Raw genomic sequence first — 22687 nt, 5'->3', positions numbered from 1 at the left:
CTTCTTAGTTGTTAGATGAAAATATTTAGAGTTTTTGTCCCTTTCCTTCAGCCAAATAGCCCTAGAACTTTGTCTCCAAAAAAAATATTCTTTGGATATCACATCACAATAACTAACCATCTTAGCATTTTCTTCTTCCACAAGATCAATAGAGTACCCTTCAACTTGGATTCTATCATGAATCTTCTTTAATTCCTCTCTTAAGGTTGAATTTTTTTTTCTTTTGAAAAATATCCCCAAAGGAAGTCTTATTCCAAACTTTCACCATATCTTTGACATGTCTAACTTTTTTTGCAACTCTGAAAAGGGCTGACCCTTCCACCTTAATATTCTATCATCCTTCAAACTCGTGCTATAAATTTGTATGCTAAATCATCATTTTTAAAAATATGAAAGGGAATTCCTTCTCCTTGAATAGGAATGAGCCATAAAAATCAAAGGAAAGTGATCAGATACCATCTTAGGGATGAAATATAGTGAGCAACAAAAATTATGTATCCAATCATGTGACAAAAAAGACCCTATCAAGACGAGCTTGACTACAATCCTCCCCAACTCTCTAATTACTCCAAGTAAAGTTAAGCGCTTGGAGATCCATATCCATCAGAGCTTCTTGATTGATGAACTCCACAATATCTAGTCTACCTTCAAGTTGACTCGAATTTCCCCCCATTTTTTCATGTTCATAAAGAGGAACATTAAAATTTCCCAAACATGAGCCAATTATTAGCATCCACAGTCCTTAAATAATATAATTTCTCCCAATTTTCCTTTTTGGCATTCCTATTATTTGGCGCATAAATGTTTACCAGAATCTAGCTAAAGTCTAGTTTGGAGTGATGAAATTTGACAACTATCAAATGCTTACTTGAATCTACAATTTGCCAATTTAGCAATGATTGTTTCCATAGAACCAACGTACCTCCTGAAGCCCATTTAGCATTGCTTGTAGCCACCCCACAATTTTTGAAAGGCTTGAACTTCTCCGCCTTTCCCTTTTTCATTTTGGTTTCTTGAAGTTCCAGAATATCCGAATTATGGTCATGAACTAGATTTCTAACCACATCTACTTTATGGTGTCTATTAAGCCCCATTATATTCCATGTTATAATCTTCATTTCTTCTTTGGAGTAAATTCTAGAATAGTAGCATGGTTTCCATCAGCTATATTTTGTAGGCTCTCTTATTCTCTCTTATTTTTTTTGGATTTTCCTCTGCACTTTACTTGGAGAACCAATGTCCTCTTTCACAACAAGGGATCCAAAATCAGTTTTATTTCTTCCAGTTGAAACCCCACTAGAAGAGGAGGATGAAAAGCCCCCTTCCTTATCTGCCTTCTTCTTATTTCTAGTTTTTTGTATATTTTTTTCCACTTCAACTATGTTCCCTTTCTTGAGATCTTTACCGGCTTGTTTTACCTCAGATCTTGCACTTTCTCCTGGATAGGTTGACTTCACAAGTTCAACCAAAGATGAGTGAGACCCAAGTATTCCACAATTTTAAGCCTCAAAGTAGGAGTTTGTCTCTTGATAGTTACCCCCTTCGAGCGAGCCTTCCACTCTTCTAGCCGAGTTCCCAAAGTGAAGATCATAATGCTTCTCTTTAATTTATCCTTCCTCATACCACCCCCCTAACTCTTGTTAATACTTGAGTTAGAGGACAAAACTCAAAAAAAGCTAATTTTTTTTTCCAGTGATCATTCCTTGACTCTGATTCCTTAACTTCCTGATCAAACATAGTGTTTTCATTTCCAAGAGTCCCATCGAGGGAGGCAAGATGACATGAACCAACTGATTTCCTTCTTAGATTAACATCAATGCTACCCTCATTTTGAGCCATCTTCTCCCCTTCAACAATAACTTGATTATCTCTAGAAATCTTATTAGTTTCTCCCCAAGGATATATTTTTGAACCTTTTCCTACCCAACCTTAGGTTTCCATAACTTTTTTTGTTCAACTTAGGGTTTCTTCTTCTTTAGATCCTCCTTCATACTTTTCTTTAGTTTCTTAGGGCATTTCTTGGCCCAATGCCCCACCTTTTTTATAATAAAACAATGCATTTTGTAGATCCTCAAATTCATCTTTTTGTGTTCATTTACCAAGTTTGGGAAAAAATTGAATCTTGTGGAGAAGATCCTTAACCTAATGAACCTTAACATAGATTCTCGCAAATACAAGCCTTAACTTGGCTGTCGTCCTAGCATCAATAGCCATTAACTCACCAAATGACTCAACCAATCCTCTAAAAACATCTTCATGCCAAAATTCTAGAGGAAGGTCTGAAAGTCTCAAGGGTTGTAAGGAAAAATGAATTTGACAAATCCATATTTGGTTCCCACTTCTTCATAGTCAGAGTACTTTTACCAAATGAAAAGGGACCCTCGCATAAGACCATATGCAAATCTTCCTTGCAAGTAAATAGAAAAGAAAAAAAACCTCTAGTCCTAGACGCAGTGACATATTCAAAAAACTCTTGAATGAAAATTTTATTAGTTTTTGAAAAAAAAATTCATTATTTTTGGGGTTCTTGAGTATTTCCTCCATTGGAAAATGATGAGTATGGTTTTTTTACTTGCTTCTTTACCTATAATTCATGGTCCTTGATTACATTATTTTGTTGCTTAAGCACGACAACTATTAAAGAATCTCTCTCTCTCTCTCTCTCTCTCTCTCTCTCTCTCTCTCTCTCTCACCTTGTCTATGTTGTTTATCTATAAAAAAACAATCCATGCTCATGCTTCACCCTCAATTCACTTGTTTTTTCATGACCTACCTCTACAAACATCATTTTCCTACTCAAGCACTGCCCTTGTTTGACTTCTAGACGATAATTCGTGACCTATATTGTTTTTGCCCTTTTTCTACATTTCTTGGCCCATTTTTCCAAGTTTTGAGTTTTTTTTTTTGTTACTTCGCAGTATGTAACTAGGGCTTATTTTTCAAGCAACCTCTATGCAACTCATGAATCAAACTTGGTTTTTCTTCCAAAATTTGTGGTGAATTTTCTCGCGTTAATCATTTTTTAGTGTTTATAGACCTCTTTTTTCAATCACCTGGGGTTTTGGAAAACTCTTTTAAAGTTAAACCTACATATTCTTTACATTTTTTGTAAATATTTTTGGGTCTTCATTAGAATTTTCTAGGTTTGCACCTCAAGATTTGTGTCAGCCATACTTCATATTTTTTAAGTATGTGCCTCAATCTACTTGCGTTTCTGGGTTGGGATCCATGCCTTGAATTTTGACAGTTGTTTGTTGCCTCTTCATTATTTCTCTTTTTAGATGGTGTCTTTGACCAACATAATGTTGGAAGGGAGTCAACCATTCAACAAAAAATTTTACAATATGTAGAATTAGTGGATGATGATTATCTTTGATTATTTTCGTCTTGATGAATGCATTCTAGGCAAAAGAGTCTCATCCTAATAGACTAGGGAAAGATCAAGATAAATTTAAAAAGTGCAACAAAGAAACAATCAAGCATATCACACTTTTAGTTATTGATGGGAAGCTGCCACAAGTGCCATTGCTAAGATAGTTGTAGAAATCTAGACTTTTTTGAAGGATCTCCATGAGACATTAGATAAGATTTGTGTGTTCTTCCTGAGTGTAAATTGTGGTCATTTTCATGTTTTTTTTTGCAATTGTCCTTGATGTCGTCGCAATACCGACGTTGGCATTGTAATTCTGATGACATTGAGAGTATAAACAAAAAAAAGAAAACACGACATAAACCATTCCCCATTTGTTTTGATTGTAGAGAGCTGCATGCAAAAGAGGGTGAAGAGCTTCGAACGAGGGTGGAGAGGTATGAGAATTGCCTTGCGTGCCCTTGTCATTGGTACTGCATTTCATTTTTGTGATCTCTGCATTTCATTTATGTGCCCTTACTTAGCAATTTTTTTGTTGTGTACCTCTACTTTTCATTGTCATGCCCTTGCTCTGTGAATTGGTTTTCATGCCCTTGTGACATTTGCATTTTTTTTTATGTACCCTTACTCTATGATTTTGTTGCTGTGCCCTTGTTCTGTGATTTTTTTTACCATGTCGTGCCCTTGTGATGCACTTTTGTTGCTGTGTGATTTCACTTTCGTGCCCTAGCTTTTTAATTTTCTTCAAGGGAGCTATGTAAACATTCATTTATTTTCCTTCTAAATAGGTATCTCTTTGTATTTCCTTCTAAACATGTATACTTAGAGATCTTTTAAAAGGTGCTTATTACATCTTAGTACAATAGAAAAATAAATCCAGCTACATACATATTCGAGAATTCAAATTAAAAAAAAAAAAATACTCACTCACCCCATGCTAAGTGATTTACCTCAAGATCCTCCACAAAAATAATGCAAACCATGAAAAATGGGCAGAGTTCACAAGAAATTTTACAAAAACATATCATAACAGATATTTTTAGAAAGAAAGTAGCCATAACCCAATTAAATAGGTCTAGTTGCTGATTAGCTGGGTTGATTAAAAATTCCTATAGAACTATCATCATATTAGTACAATAAAACAAACAATCACATGTTCCCAACTAGCAGGATAAAATACAATTTTCCAAGGTGATAAAATTGCATATGCAAGGACTTGAAGAATAACTTCAGTGAAGATTTGAGTGTAAGGAGTTGAAGAAGCAAGTTATGCTTCTGTGTAAATGCCATAATCACAGGGCTCATTCCCTTGCAGAAGCCTCTACCACAATGACATTACCTCTAAACCATGCATATGATGTTGAAGTGGTTCCCAATCTTGAAACACTCTTATAAGAATTTGATACTTGGGATCATCACAGGAAGATTGTGTCAATACTTGAAACACTCTTATTTAAGCATTTGATATTTAGACTGTAAATTCTCAAAGACGCTTGCAAGTGATTCCAATGTCATAGTACCTACCACAACACTTTCCTGGATTCTATCTAGTGGCTCCCTTGCTAATATACTCTATGTTGTTTAGCTATTGTTTCTGCCGTGCAGTCTCTTTCTAAAGCCTCTCTTTCTCCTTCTCTTTCTAAAGAAGCTCCTTCTCCTTTGCTCTCATGCCTTAAATTTTGATTATCAAACTTCTGAATATACGCCTCTACCTTATCTAAAATCAACTTCACATTGTATTGTAAATCTGGCATAGGTGTTTGATCATCGATAGCTTTCATTTCAACATTCAAGTTTTCAAGATTGATCAACACCCTCACTTGTAGACCTCTGATGTCAAGCACTTTCTGTACTATTTCAACACCATGTTATTACTTCTGAGCTAACATTTCTTTTGGTGCATTTTCTTATAAAACATTAATTTTGTTGAATAATTCTAAAGTATTAGAAAGTGCATTGTTATTTTCATGTATGTATGTATATATAATAATGAAGAATAATAATGTTTTCATACATTTTAAAATAATAACTAACATTACCATTGAATCATATAATAAAGAAGTAATCAACCCAACTAATCAACAACTAAACCAATTTAACTTGTACTTCCAATGTCATAGTACCTACCGCAACACTTTCCTAGATTCTATCTAGTGGCTCCCATAATATTTTCTATGTTGTCTAGTTGTTGTTTCTGTCATGTAGTCTCTTTCTAAAGCCGCTCCTTCTCCTTCACGCTTGTGCCTTAAATTTTGATTATTAAACTTTTGAATATATGCCTCTACCTTATCTAAAATCAACTTCATAGTGTGTTGTAACTCTAGCATAGGTGTTTGATCACTGATAGCTTTCATTTCAACATTCAAGTTTTTAAGATTGGTCAACACCCTCACTTGCAGATGTCTCATGTCAAGCATATTTTGTACTGTTTCAACACCATGTTCTTGCTTTTGAGCTAACAGTTCTTTAGGTGCATTTTCTTGTTAAAAATTAATTTTGTTGAACAATTGTAAACTCTTAGAAAGTGCATTGTTGTTTTCATGTGTGTATGTATGTATGTATGTATATGTATATATATATATATATACAAAGAGATATTGTGGATTGTGGATTATGGATTATAAACAAAAAATAAAAGTAAAAACAACATTAATCATTCCCCATTTGTTTTGATTGATTGTGGAGAATTGCGCGTGAAAGAGGGTGGAGATATCCAAAAGAGGGTGGAGAACTCTGAACATTGGTGGAGATTAGTGGAGATCTGTGATTTTGTTGCCATTCCCTTGTGATCGCTGCATTTCATTGTTGTGTTTTTCCCTTGTGATTTTCACACCCTTGCTCTGTAAATTTCTTCAAGGGGAGAAGAGGTACCTATGTAAATGTTCTTTTTTCCCCTTCTAAACATGTATCTCTTGTTCATATATAATAGCTTTGGTCAAATTCAATGATAACTAATTATGATGATTGTATGCATATGTGCATATATGTATGTATATCAATTCACTATGTGAACTACTTTACATGCATACATACACACTTGTATAGTATTTGTGCTAAATTATGTCATGTCCCCTTTTCAAATAATTAAAAAAAAAGAAAATCTTTGCTAAGGCAGGCAGGCCCAAGAAAGTGAAGTTTCGGAAAAAGGGAGTTAATCTTTGGAAACCGTTGGACTAATAAATGATAATTATTATTAAAATATGTTTCATTAACCTCTCTTGGACGTGAGTTACAGTTATGCCCTTTTTAAAGAGGTTTGGAGGCATTTTGGGGGGATTCCAGAACTTGATTTTTTCTCATTCTTTGTTATTCTTCAGAGGCTGCCAAACCTGTGGAGAAGGAGACCCAAGAACGAGAGTTTGCAGGTTTCCAGGGAGACCCAAGAACGGGAGTTTGCAGGTTTCCAGGAGGGCTAAGGACGGGAGTTTGAAGCCATTCCATGTGCATGCTCATACAGAGTTTGCCTTTGTGCTGAACAGTGCAGATTTGTGAGTTTTCGGGTGTATTTTTGTGAGAGTTTGGTGTTTCCGGTTGAGTATTTCATATCAGTTTTGGTTGCTGCTGTATTTTATACTTTAAGCTGTTAAAATAGATCTGAATATATATATTGGGACGTGATTAAACTTCTGAGATAGATTATTAGTGTTCTTGTGGTGTTTCCGGGCATATTTTGTGCTATTTCGGGAGCTCGATGAGCATAGTTTTGGTCCTACATTTTCGAGCTGTTGTGTAAAGGCTATACGGATCTGGAAATGTCAATTTGTAGGCTGTTATGCTGCTGAAAGTTCTGTAAAAATTTCCATTTTCAGATTCATTAATAATTTGTGAAGTTGTGAAGCTTTTAGCACTATTTTCAACATACCCGATTTGGGGTTTCTTGAGGAATTTGGTGGATCTTTGGGATATTAGCTATTTGATTTTAAAGATCTGATTAGAGGTTGGAAATATCATAAAAAAATCAGAAAAGAGACATTTCAAATTAAAATATCATTCATGTCTTGAAGTCATACAAGAAATTGTCCTTGCATTTAGTTAAAATTATTTGTACCAAACTAAGTATGCCAAAATCTAAACTTACAAATTATATTATCTCTTGGTGATTGAGTAAAGATCTCGTGCATAATATTGTCTAGGTAATGATCAGATGCATTCACATTAAGTCATATTAGGATCGAGCAGATGATCCATTTATGTTACTTCATACTTGTTTTATTGAGCATTTTATTTAACATAACTAGTAATACTAGAATTATATAGCTACAACTAGTACTCTTGTTTATTTTATTTAATCATATACATTTAAGACTATTACTTTTCTTAAAATTGGATTGTACTTTTTTCATCACTAAAACACAAATATAGATCTCTGATAGTTATCTTTTTTAATTTCAAGATCTTCATATTTGTTATCACTAAAACACAAATATAGAACATTAAGGTGTATTTTGGTTCATAATAGTCTATGCACCCCAAATCAAATCAAAGTTCACATTTCAAAGGCCAAAGGTTCTGAACATGAAACTAGTGATTCAAAGTGTTGGTTCATCAATTTGAATGTAGAGTTCAACTGTTCAAGTTTCCAAGTAGCTCATACCATTTCAAAAGACCAAGTCCAGTGATTTGTATCTAGCAATTTGATGATATATAAATTCAATATGGAGGAGGATATATTGGCATCACGAACAAAAAATACCATATCCATAAACAATGTCTAATCTTTTGAAAGTCTCTATCCTCTAAAGACCTAATACATGGAGCCATTATCATCATGACTAGATCACTCTCCTCAGATGAATTCAATCGAAACTATTCATACCAAACTACGTATGTAGAAATATGTACTTAAAGATTATATTATCTCTTGTTGATTGAGTAAAGATCAAATAAAATTTTCCAAGGTGATAAAATCACATATGTAGATGTATGTATGTATGTATGAATGAATGTATCTATGTATGTATGCATGCGTGTATTTATGTATATATGTATGTATGTATTTATATCTATCTATATGTATGTATGTCTATATATATGTATCTTTGCATCTTGTTGTCATGCCCTTGTGATCTCTGTATGTATGTATGTATGTATGTATCTACATATATGTACATATGTATATGTATATATATGTGTATACATACATACATACACATGTGTGTGTGTCTATGTGTGTATGTATGTATATAAATAGAGAGATCTATGTATACATACATACATACATAGACACAGACACACACACACACACACGCACACACACACGCACACACACACACACACACATATATGTGGGGAAATATAAAGAGATACATGTTTAGAAGGAAAATAAAAGAACATTTACATAGGTACCTCTTCTCCCCTTGAAAAAAATCACAGAGCACTACTACATTTTGGCTCGAATACACCACAAATTACACCGCCATCACAATTTGAGCCTAAATGTTGTAGTGCAAAGGGTACATAGATCATAAGGGCACAACATGACAACAAAATCATAGAGAAAGGGAAAAAAGATCACAAAGGCACAATAATGAAATGTAGAGATCGCAAGGGCACGACAATTGAAACACAACGATCACAAGGGCACGACAATGAAATGCAATGATCGCAAGGGAATGACAATGAAATCTCCACCAAAATTCAGAGCTCTCCACCCTCTTTCGTGCTCAACTCTTCACAATCAAAACAAATGGAGAATGATTTATGTCATGTTTTTGTTTTGTTTTGTTTATATCTAAAATCAACTTCACATTGTGTTGTAACTCTGGTGCAATCAAGTTTTCAAGTTTCCTCTTCATTATATAGTCTTTTCCACCCTAAAAGCCACTCTGTTACTTCATTAAAATCAAGACTTGAACAAAGATAATGATACAGAACCTACTGCGACTTTGAAAAAAATGTTGCCTCCAATATTGCAACCATATTGGTCTACTTGCTAATTAGGTTGATTACAAATTCCTATAGAATTGTCATCAGATTAGGTATGATAAAATGAACAATCAGTTGTTCCCAGCTACCAAGATCAAATACAATTTTCCAAGGTGATAAAATTGCATATGCAGATGCATCACTTGCATGCTAGGCATGAAGTACATTCCCCAATTTATAACAAATGGTTGGATATAAAGGCTCCATATGTTGGCCCAACAATGGAAGCCAAGGATGTAACCATGCATGTATTGAAGTTAATTTGGGCATCAGTATATGATCCATAATTTTATGAAGTACTGAAGCTTGTAGTAACTTCTCCCATGTCTCTGAAAAACGTAGCATAGTTTTAGGGTCCCTCGACCCCCAGGAATTTGTAGCACAGGTTCAGGGTAGTAACTCCTTACACTCAACTCTCCATTGAAGTTATTCTCTCTACCATAATGAAATTACCTCTAAACCATGCAAAGGATGTTGAAGTGGTTCTCAACCTTGAAACACACTTATAAGAAATGGAAAAGCAAATGTAGATGCAATACATGACAAATTGCACAACTTGTAGTCTTTATGTTAAAGCATGTAGCTTCGATCTAACAATAATTGTGATCAACACATATATACATATGCATATATGTATACCATTATGATGCACATACTGTTACACACGCATGCACGCGCGCACACACACACACACACACACACACACACACACACACACACACACACACACACACACACACACACACACACAATATATGAAACAATGCAGAGTTGAAATCAATGATCATTTATATATTGTCTGAGATCTCATTTAAGTCATGATCGAAACTTATTCTGATTCCTTTTATTTTAGATCACTATTGATCTATATTATATTAGGCTATAGTTCATAATGATGGGTAATACATGATTAAGACTTGTGTTAAGTCTATACAACTGGGTTTGATAGACCATCACCGAACTGGTGTGATTGTGAATGCTCATGTCTCCATTCAGAGACATGCCCATTCACCATCACACCCCTCTGTGTAATTGTAAATGCTCATATCTCCATTCAGAGACATGCCCATTCACCATCACAAATCAGTGTTCATACCTGCAATAAAAGTTGTAAGAAACTTTACACTTTATATATAGAGAGATCTTTTTTGAGGTGCTTATTACATATTAGCACAATAAAAAAACTTGATCTAGTTGCATACATATTCCAGAATCCAAATAATAAAACAATAAAACTCACTCAACCTATGCTAACTTAGGTAAAGATCCTACACAAAAATAATGTAGAACAAGAAAAATGGGTATAGTTTGCAAGAAATTTTATAAAAACATATCATAGAAGATATTCTTAGAAAGAAACAAGCCATAACCATAATCAGTTGTTCCCAGCTAGCAAGATCAATTACAATTTTCTAGGGTGATAGAATTGCATACGTAGATGTATGTATGTATGTATGTGTATATATATGTATGTATATATGTATGTATGTATATACATACATATATTTATATACATATGCATATATATATATATATATATATATGTGTGTGTGTGTGTGTGTGTGTGTATACACACACACACACATATCTATGTGTGTATATACATACACACACACACACACACACACATCTATGTGTCTATGTATGCATGTATACATATAGAGAGATCTTGTGGATTGTAGAGATCAGTGAAGATCTAGGATTTTGTTGCCGTGCCCTTGTGATCACTACATTTCATTTTTGTGCCCTTGTGATCTTTGCATCTCATTTTCGTGTTCTTGTGATCTCTGTATATGTATGTATGTATGTATGTATATAAACAGAGAGATCTTGGCACAAAAGGAAAACAATAAAACTCACTCAATAGGTAGCATGGCCATAGATGCAATGGCAACACCTATTGGTAAGTAGATTCCTCTTTTTCTCTCTCATTTTTCATGTGTTTATTTCAATTGAACTGTATAAGGAGTGAGTTAGGATGTATATAGGTTAACCTTACATTAACTATAAACTACAAGACAAATGTTGCACAAGGTATTGTAGTATTGCAATTATAGAAAATTGCTTGATTCGCCTGAGTGGGTGTATGATGGTGAAGATCTGTATTAGGTGAGTAAAAATCACCAATGGTTATAGGAATACAACTACATCAAAACAATTAGAAACCATAACTACATATTCGTTACAGTGAGTAGTTCAAGGTTCTTGATCCCATGAATACGGGTATGTAGGTAGCCTAGTAGGTGAAGTATGCCTGCAATGTGTAGATGCCTTGGATATAGTTAGGTAGCATTTAACTATTTTAAGACATTATATGTTAACTCATGAGGCTCATTCCCTTGTAGAAGCCTCTTGCCAAATCACCCAAGATGGATAGAATATCTAGCTGAGCACCTCCTATATTGTTCAATTCTTGAGTTCATCTTTGACATAATTTTGATTATGTATAAGAGGACTATATGTTTCTTCATTGTTGCCAATATCTATGTTCATTCTAAATATGTACTCTTGCTATTTTTAGCACATTCTTTGATAATAATTTACCTTTTGACTATTGTTAGGGCCTAAGCTTCAAAATCAATGTAAGTTAATTTGCATGGTAGTATAATTTCTTGAATTTATAGACACAACATTAAGTGGAATCCAAAAAAATTACATTTCAATTCTCTGTTGGGGACATAATCGTATTTTATTCCTTAATTTTGGATATAGTAATGAGGGTTTTAACTTAGGCCATGAGAGAGTATTTGAGTTGTGAACGTAAAACTAGGAATGATTTATATCGTGTTATATATATATATATATATATATATATATATATATATATATATATATATATATATATATAATCAACTTCACATTGTGTTGTAACTCTGGCATAAGTTTTTGATCCTCAATAGATGGCTTACATTGTCTCTAGCCCTAGATTGTTCTACAGTCATACCCTCTACTGCTTGATTTATCATTTCAAGGGTTACATCTAGTTGACTTCTTATCCTCTCATTAGCAAGAAGCTCAGGGCCAATAAGACCTTTCCACCCTAAAAACCACTTTGTTACGTCATTAAAATCAGGACTTGAACAAAGCCAATGATACAAAACCTATTGCCACTTTCAAAAAAATGTTGTCTCCAACATTGCAACATATGATAAATGGGAATAGCACATGCTCGAGTCATAACCCAAATAAATCTGTCTACTTGTTGATTAACTAAGTATTGAAGTTAATTTGGACATCACTATAGAGATCTTGTGGATTGTGGATTATAGACTATAAATAAAAAAGAAAAGAAAACATGACATTAATCATTCCCAATCTGTATGTATATAAATAGAGAGATCTTGGCACAACATAAAAATAATAAAAATCACCCAACAAGTAGCATGGCCACATACGTGATGGGAAAACCTATTGATAAGTAGGCTTCTCTTTTTCTCTCTCATATTTCATGTGTTTATTTGACTTGAACTATTATTTCTTAGGGGGCATTTTTAAATATTGGATACATTTTATGTAGGATGTGATGAGGACATTCTTGGATATAATGAAGCACATTCCCCAATTTATAATGAATGGTTGGATATAAAGGCTCCATACGCTAGCCCAACAATGGTAACCAAGGATGTTACCATGCATGTATTGGTACTCTTTCCCTGCGAGGATCCCAAGTATCTATTGCCACTGTTAATTTGGTCTAGTTGCTGATTGGCTTGGTTGATTACAAATTCTTGTAGAACTATGATTAGATTAGGTACAATAAAATGAACAATCAGGTGTTCCCAGCTAGCATCATCAAATATAGTTTTCCAAGGTGATAAAATTGCATATGCAGATGTATGTATATATGTATGCTTGTATGTATATGTATATATATGTATGTATGTATATACATATACATATGTATATGTATATATGTGTATATATACATAAATATACACATATATGTGTGTCTATGTATTTATGTGTGTATATAGGGAGAGAGAGATCTTGTGGATTGTGGAGATCGGTGGAGATTTAGGATTTTGTTGCCGTGCCCTTGTGATCGCTGCATCTCATTGCCATGCCCTTGTCATCTTTGCATCTCGTTGCCATGCCCCTATGATCTATGTATATGTATGAATGTATGTATGTATATACATATATGTGTGTGTGTGTGTGTGTGTGTGTGTGTGTGTGTGTGTGTGTGTGTGTGTGTACATATATAAACATAGAGATCTTGGCACAACAAAAAAACAAAAAAACTCACTCAACAAGTAGCATGGCCATAGATGCAATGGAAATGCCTATTGGTAAGTAGATTCTTCTTTTTCTCTCTCATTTTCCATGTGTTTATTTCACTTGAACTATTATTTCTCAGGGGGAAGTTTGTAATATTGGATTCATTTTATGAAGGAGGTGATGAGGACATTCTTGGATGCACCCGTGTGATGAATTGCTCGCTAGGAATGAAGATGGACTTCCCCTGAGAGTAGTAGGAGGTGATTAGGACATTTTAGGTACTTTAAAGATTGATCCTTTCTTAAAGATTTTAGATGTTAACGGGGAATTTAGATGTTGGGGGGGGGACAAATGAGCTTCCACCTTCATGTGGTTGGCCCTGATTAATAGAGAATATTAAACTATTCTCAAAACCATGTGAAGCTCAACATTAACCTATGATTGCATGAAAACTAATTGTGTGAATCTCTTAGTTTCAAGTAGTGTAGAAGGACGCCATAGTTCAATATGCAATGCCAATTCATATGCATAAGACATCAGGCGGAGCTGAAAAATATAATAGGTTTGTATTTTTGTTAGAGGTCTTTAATTAGGTATTTTAAGTTATAGACCATAATGAACATTGTTCATGATGGTTTATAATTTTCAAAAATTAATAGACCTATTAAATAAATGTAATCATAATGTGTTTTTATTAGCTTTACCTCCTATCCATGCATTTGAATGTAGTTGCATGTGCATTCTCGATTCAGAGTAGCATAATCTTATTTTGGATGCGATGGAAAAATGATGTCACTTTTGCAAGTTTGAAACCTTTTTTTTGTACTTTAAAGATTGATCCTTTCTTAAATATTTTAGATGTTAATGGGGAATTTAGATGTTGGGGGGGTGGGGCCAAATGAGCTTCCACCTTCACGTGGTTGGCCCTGATTGGTAAAGAATTTTAGACTATTCTTGGAACCAAGTGAATCTCAATATTAACCTATGATTGCATGACATCTAATTGTGTGAATATAATGTGAGCTATGAGAGCATCACAACTATTCAACATTTGCCACCATTTTTTTTATTAATAAAATACGCCATCACAATTGAGATGACCGCTTTCGATGACTAGCCATTGGTCACACAACATTATTACCACATGTCTGTTGCTATTGAGACATACATATTTGACAGCTTGTCATGGATCCCATAGCATTTTTGTCACAAACACGTTGCAATTGCAATGGTGTCTTTGCCAGCTTTCTATTGCAATTGGGATGGTGAAAAATAACTCTTTACTTGTGACTTGGCACAATTTATGACAGTTGTGTTCATCATAATTTTAATAGCTGCCCTTGCTGTCACAAATTGTGATGACAAAAGTTTGATGCCTATCCGATGGGAGCCAATTTTTTGTTCTTTCGGTTAGGCAACGAGTGTCTGTTGCAATTGGGATGACCTGCCATCACATTTGGGCCAAATGTAGTAGTACCAACTAGTTTATATCATGATGGATGAGCATATGCCCTCACAGGAGCATCTAATAAAGATTAAGGACATTTTAGGTCAACTAGAGACCATTGGTCCAAAAATGGATGAAGATGATATGGTAGTAATAACTCTAGAAAGTATATCTAAATCCTATGAGAACTTCATCAAAATGCTCAATATTGCTATAATTAATGTTGACTTAAAGTTTTTAGAATTATGCACCATAAATTTGTAGCAATAAAATTGGAAACAACACTTTAATAGTAGTGCCACATCCTCCTCCTCATAACAAGCCTCTATAGCCAAATCCTTCAACAAGGATAAAAAAAAACCTTAATTGGCTCAATAGAAAGGCTCTAGTCAACTTAAGGATAGGTCAAAGTAGAAGAAAGTTTAGTGGAACTATTGCCATAAATTAGGTCATTTGATAAAGGACTATTGGAATCAAATTGTGTAATGCTCCCATTAGGGAACCTAATGAAATTAAGGAAATTTTCCTAAGTGTTCACACATTTTTTTTGATAGGTTCCCTTATTGTATCTTATTCTAAATGTAATATTTAAACTTAAGAGGTGAATATTAACCATAACATTAATAAACTTAAGAGCATAAGATCACAGAAATAAAAAAGTGTAGAACTTTAATTGACAAATATTATTACTTTATGTTCACAAAGAATCATAATGATTCCTCTATTGAAATTACCTTTACAAAAGATAGATAACAATTTTTCTCTTTGAGGATATATACAAACTATCATATCTACCCTTATACAAAGCTTTATTTAAATACATAAATCTATTCCCTTTTACATTATGCATATCAAGTTACATTACATCCATCATTCACAAGCATCAAGTACATCATTGATCTTCTTCAATATTATCCAGGCATGTCTCTCAAAAAGACTTTATTGCTAAGCCAAGACCAAGCCTCAAGTTTTTCCACCCAACCATGTGGGCCCTTAGGAACCAGACTTGAGCTAGGAGACAACCCATGATTTAAATTGTCTAAGGAAAACCTAAGGTTTAACCCAAAGAAAGCAATGGATAAACATAAAACATAAGGGATCACAAGAGACTTCAAACTACAAGAACAAGAGTGAAGGGTGTATCAACTAGTAGGTGCATGTACTTATTGTACCTTCCTATGTGTTGGGATCCACCCCCTTGGCTTAAGACTATATTTCCCCACATAACGTCTTTTCCTTGAGTACTCCAATAGGGATAGACATGACCAAGTAATGTTTGGATCAACCCACTAAGCTTAGGGATTTAAGAATGTGCAATGAGCCCCTACTCCAAGTACTCCAATAAGACTTCACCAATTATCTTATTAAGTGTGAATACCCATGCCCAACCCATAGTTTATATATTATGTTATCACTTGTTTACTTACTCACATTGGAGCTAGCTTGCACAAGGCTCTAGTCTTCTAGCATAGGATTTCATGTTTGCCACCTGTGGACCCCAACACCTATGGTGAGCCACTCACCCAAGGTTTCTACCCTACTCAAAATTTACACTCAAAGCATGATCATACAAGATGTGAGCTCACAGAAAATAACATGTATTGGAATAACATGTATAAACCAAAAAACAAACAAAAGATCCACTTGAAAATATACCCAAATGACAAAGCAACTGTTAAACTATGCATCTATTATCTATATTTGTGCATTAATTGCATTCTATCACACTTTGGTTAAAGTTGCAGATGTATTCAACAAAAATGTGCATCAACATCATAAACCTACACAAATGCTTCATTTTCACTAGACCTAGACATCCCTTCTACATAGCCCCACATATGTGGCACTTAACTGCACTTATGTTAAACTTTCACTTTGGTTCAACATAATTTTGCATACATTAAGAGGGCTGCACATTTGTTTAACCAGGCTGACACAAAGGTTGACATGTAGTGGGGTGCATTATCATGCATATAAATTATATATCTGTTCATATGTTCAATATACCTATGCATTTGTTCTAGCAGACTTAAAAAAATATAATGAAGGCTCTGAATTGAATTCTGAGACTTGTTAGGATGGAGGATGGTTTACCAGAACTTCATGGGTTGGGATCCTAGTTTGAAACCCCAACCATTCCTATTCAAGAAATTCAATCCCTAGCGTTCTTACAAAACATAGCTTCCACACAATGTCTCCACCACAAACAATCATGATATGTAATCATATATAGTTTCAACCACAATATATAGAGAGTAATCATGTATTCAACAATATTTTATTAATTTGATATTTCTTGTCCATGAATCATTAAGTTTTCAAAATAAAATTAGGAAACATGACCTACTTGGTTTCCCATGCTAGGATGAAGTGAGGCCTTGAGTGTGTGAGGGGTGCAAGCTTCCAGCTTTTAATCCAATCTCAGTGTTTACCTTGTTCCTTTCCCTAGCTCCGAGTGTCTCCTTTTGCAGGTTCCTTTAGAGTTTATAAAGATTAAATCTCCAAGATAATTTGACTATAGTTTTTGCCAAAATCTTTCCTATATTTTGGTTGTTGGGCAGCTCCTTATTTATAGGATATTTTAGAGCCATAGTAATAGTTTTTCTCCTTGAACCTTTGACTATGGTTTAATAAAATAAATACTTTTTTTTTTGGGAAAATAATTAGCATTTCCCAAGGTTGCTAGTTATCTAGTTTGTGTGTGGAAAGAGTTTCAAGAATGTTGTGGCTAAGTTGTGAAATTCTTCCTCCAAGGTTTTGGGTTCAAATATTTTTCCATACAAGTCTTATCTCTTTGTACATCCCTTTATAGGTTTAACACCTCATCTTAGAAGAGTTTCTTGAAGAGCCATGTAGAAGCATTGGTAGAGGATGGGTTTGAGGTTCAATTCCTTAAATAGTTTTTTTATTTGAGTTTATTTTATTTTAGGTATTTATTTATACAATATCTCACAATAACACACACATATAATATATGTATATTTATTCTGGCATATACATGTGCACCTGTATATAGACATATAACTTTATACATAAGAACTAAGACAACATTCAAATAAAGACCCAAAATAAACATAAAATTATTTTAAACATGAATCCCCCCCCCCGCAAGCTCCCAAAATTGGGGCAATTGACTCATGTATAAGGAAATTCCTAGGCTCAAGGTGCCCATGTGGATCATGGTTCTATCTCTAGATCAATAATTATTATTGAGGCTTTTGTACCTATACCTTTACACACTTGCATCACAACCAAAAGTACAAGCATATCTACAAAATATCATGATAAGCATCATACAACACTATAAGTATCAAATGGGTTAGCAAAATTAGAATCCATAAATCTAGTAACACATAAGGTAAATCACACACACACACACACACACACACACACACACACACACACACACACACACACGTGTGTGCGCGCGCGCACGCTCGCATGCATATACATAATGTATCTCTAATATCACATGTAAGGTAACATCAAATCTCCTATCTCTAGTGCAAAATATGAATCCAATATAATAAATCAAGTCATTAGGGTTGGCACTACAAATTGCTTACAAACAACAAAAGTAAGGAGTGTCTCAACCTATATCCAATATGACAAAGCAGTAGAGAATAAAGAATTTGCATTTTATGCTTTCATGGAAAACTTCCCTACACATCATGTGAATATTTTTCTTGGTACATCAAATTTGATGCTTCTCCATACTTCACTTATTGGCGTGATTGGTTCATAGATTTCTCATCTTTCACCTATTTAGTCATTTTTGGAGAAGAGTATATTGTTGTTAGTAAGGACAACATGCAAATACAGTTATGTGTTAGAAATGTCATATTCCTCAATGTATACTACATTCTTGGTACATATTTAAATCTTCTTTTAGTTAGCTAGATTATGTGATATTCTCCTTAGCTTGATGTGGTCTATAATTTATGCAAGTGTTAGATTGTTGATTATGTGATTCAACGGGCTACTATGGTTATCAACACGAAGGATTATGATCTATATAGACTTGTGGATTCAAGTGATTCTCTTGAGCATTCCCTTGTAGATAAATCATATTCCATCAATAGAGTTTGACATCAAGGACATGGCCACCTAGATATCCACTATATTACTCAACATTTTTGGAGGATCTAGTTCTTGGCTTACCTAAAATTCAGAATCAATATCACCAACTTTGTGGAGCTTTTCAAGCTAGGAAGAAGCACAAGAAACCATTCAAGGATAGAGACTCATGTTAGGCCTCAAAGATATTATAGTTGGTCCATATTCTTGTACGTGGTCCAATGAATACATCATTTAAAAGTACCAAGTATTTATTTTTTTTGTTGATGATGTAAAATATGGGTGTACTTTATTAGACAAAAATCATATGTGTTTACTACATTTCAAATATTTAAGGACTTGGTAAAAAAAGAATAAGGTTGTCCCATAGTCACTCTTAGGTTAGATAATATGAAGGTGTTTTTTTCTAATACTTTCTCCAAATTCTATGATATACACAACATAAAACACCAATTAAATACACCTTACACTCCTCAACTAGAAAAATGTTATTGAATGTTGGAACCACACTTTAACTAAAATGGTTAGGTCTATGATGGAACACAAGAGTTTTCCTAAGAAAAATTGAGAAAAAATAGTCTTCACTATAGTCTATCTCCTTAATTGATCTCTCCACACATCGGTTAAGGAGAAGACTGTTGAAGAATCTTGGATTGCTCACAAACCTAGAAGAAATCAATTGAATTTTTTTTTCTTCTTAACATATGTTTGGATTTAGATGTCAAGATCTCCTAGTTGGATTACAAGAGCCAAAAACTAATGTTCATGGAATACAGTGACAACCATAAGGCTTACTGACTAATTGATGCAAAAATTGATCATCTTTTTTTAGTCATGACGTTGTCTTCAATGAAGAACAATCACCTTTTCAAATTTCCTCATATATGCAAAATATTGAAGATCAACCTTTTAAGGTTGTTCATTTGGGTGTCTAACTTCTATTTGGTTCACCTAATGGGAGGGATGATGCAGACTCTAAATTTGATGATGCATTACTTGAATTTCCTATCAATAGTATTCTTAATATTGAACTTGTTGTCGACCCTGCTCCAATTATTCCTACTATATTTGATGTTGGTTCTAATCCTTAAACTAAATGGCGGGCTAAAATAATTAGTAATCTTCATCCTAATGAACTCATTGAGGGTAGACTTCCATAAACAAGAACACGCATCAAAGTACAATTAACATTTCTCTTGTGGCCAACATTAATTGTATTTTTGAGCTTCAAACATATGCTAAAGCTAAAGGGATTCTTGAATGTTAGGATGGTTATGGAAGGTGAACATCATAATCTTTTGAAGAATAAAAATTTGATTCATTTTTATCTTTCTTTAAAGGAAGATGCCCATAAAATGTAAATGGGTGTATAAGTCAAGTACAAAGCTAATGGAGCCCTTGACAAGTACAAAACTTGTCTCCTTTCTAGGTGGTTTTCATTGAAAGAAGGCATCAACTATGAGGAGACTTTTTCTCCTATGACCAGAATACTTACCATATAGATTGTCCTTACCTTAGCAACTCGGTTTAGTTGGGAAGTCCATTAGATGGATGCTAAGAGCATCTTCTAAAATGATGAGTTGCAAGAAGAATTCTACATGACAAAACCTGGTGGTTTCAAAGTTGTTAGAAAGGAACATTGGGTTTGCAGATGATGAAAGCGCTCTATGGCCTAAAACACTCCTTAGGCTTGGTACATCAAAACTAACAAATACGTTACAAATAATGACTTTCAGACAAGTCTATCTAATTCTATTATGTATAATGAAAACACTAGTGGTGATATTCTTGTTGTTGTTGTCTATTTTGATGACCTAATTATTACTAGAACATTGGCACTTTTTATTGATCAAATGAAACAATGGTCATGTAAATCCTTTGACATAATAGACTTGGGACATATGCACTATAACTTAGGTGTTAGTTTTTAACAAATTCAAGGTAGTATCTTCTTCTCTTAGTCTAAGTATGCTCATAGTTTGTTGGATAAGTTTTAGATGCAAAACAACATACCTCTATTCACACCTATGGAGAAAGGGTTGAACCTAAAATCCAAATCAAATTCATCTATGGTGAATGAATAAACATTCAGCAATTGGTGGGCAAAATCATCTACCTTATTGCTACTAGGCCAGATCTTAGTTTTGCAATGAGCTATATTTCACGCTTCATGATAGCCCCCAAGACTGATCATTGGATAATGATAAAGCATGTGTTGTATTATGTGAAGGACACTTTTGATTTTGGTCTTCTAAAAAATAGAAGTCACATTTGTATACTTATTGGTTTGTCAAACTTAGATTGGGTAAGTTCCATCGATGACAAAAAATTAACACTTGGGTACGTTTTCAATTTTGAATTTGGTTAGTCACATGGCCTAGCCTGAAGCGATATGCAATGACTCTTTCCTCGATAAAATTTGAGTATCTAGGGATAATTTATGCATCTTGTGAGATAGTTTGGCTTCAGAGAATTCGTTAAAAAATACAAATGTCTCAAGAAAACCTTACTCCAGTATATAGTGAGAATCAAGTGGTGCTCAAACTAGACAAGTATTCGGTCTCCTACATGAGAATCAAGAATGTTAATCTTCATTGTCATTTCATTTGGCAATTGGTTGACAAAAGATCAATTTAATTCTAACATGTTTTGATTATTGACTAGACAATAGACATTCTTGTCAAGTCTCTAAACCAGATGAAAAACTTGAAGTAGTTGATAGATTGATCATTGAAAGAGGACATTAGAATAATATTTTTTATAATATGTTCTATCTATATTATTCAATGATCAATATTATAACTTATGTAAAATATTAAATAGTTTATAATTAAATTGTTACTTTATAAAAACATCATCTTTGTACTCCTATAAATGATCTTTTCTTTATTCATTTAATCCATTAAATTATTTAGGAAAAACATAGACAACAAACTTATTTAACTAAACCAAAACAAAGATCACCCTAAAAAATAAGTATGTTGCCATATTTGGTCACCTTTTTGTTAAAATAACTAGATTAAAGTATCAAATTAAGAGAAATAAAAATATCAAATACATAGAAATAACAGATTTATCTGATTCCCCAATTTCACAACAACACAAGAAAATGAGCTCAGCTTTCTGTTTTTATCAATTTTCAGTGAGCCCAATTTTCATCAACCGTAATAAAGTTATCTTGTGCTAGTGTTCTTTATATAACTCATTGGAAATGTATAGAGTCAAAAGATATAGGAATGTGAAGAGTTAGAAAATTGAAAATGTGTGCTGATTGGACTTTACAACTAGACACTTTTTGAACACGCACAATTGAGATAAATGTAATTACAAAGAAATTAGGGGATTCGTTTTGGCGGATAAATAATTTTTTGTATTTTTTTTGGGATTATACGCTCACACAAAAAGTATCCTACGCTTGCCTTATGAAGCATGACTAATCTCTTCTTTGGTATCTATGTTATCACAACATTAAAAAGGTCCAAGGGAGATCATTTAACATATTTGGTAAGAATTCAAACGTGAGCTCAAGAAAGAGCCCTACTCACCATTCGATACCAAGAATTAATAAGTTTGTTTAAAACATTTTCATTATAAATTAGGTTAAATCAACTTTCTTGGTAGTTGTTGCATTGGTTCATCTTTCCCGTTGA

General features: G+C 33.7%; 1 protein-coding gene across 15 annotated transcripts in view; it reads left to right on the top strand.

The window, feature by feature from the left end:
* LOC149568675 (membrane-associated progesterone-binding protein 4-like) overlaps positions 1–22687 on the top strand; it is a 241943-nt gene that overhangs the window by 114816 nt on the left and 104440 nt on the right. For 4 of the 15 annotated variants that reach the window (XM_089821559.1, XM_089821558.1, XM_089821565.1 and 1 more), the window contains one exon: positions 3760–3807. In XM_089821559.1, the coding sequence (XP_089677685.1) occupies positions 3760–3807 (48 nt within the window). Of the gene's footprint in view, positions 1–3759; positions 3841–6055; positions 6344–6687; positions 7208–13687; positions 14211–18914; positions 19395–22687 lie in introns of those variants that run through there. The other 11 variants (XM_089821566.1, XM_089821564.1, XM_089821557.1 and 8 more) reach the window with 9 other exon arrangements.

The sequence above is a fragment of the Cupressus sempervirens genome, chromosome 3 (assembly GCF_028749045.1).
Source record: "Cupressus sempervirens isolate cs-2001-9-10 chromosome 3, ASM2874904v1, whole genome shotgun sequence".
NCBI lineage: Eukaryota > Viridiplantae > Streptophyta > Pinopsida > Cupressales > Cupressaceae > Cupressus > Cupressus sempervirens.
Note: the sequence above shows the minus strand (reverse complement) of the source record. Positions and strands in the feature narration are given on the sequence as shown.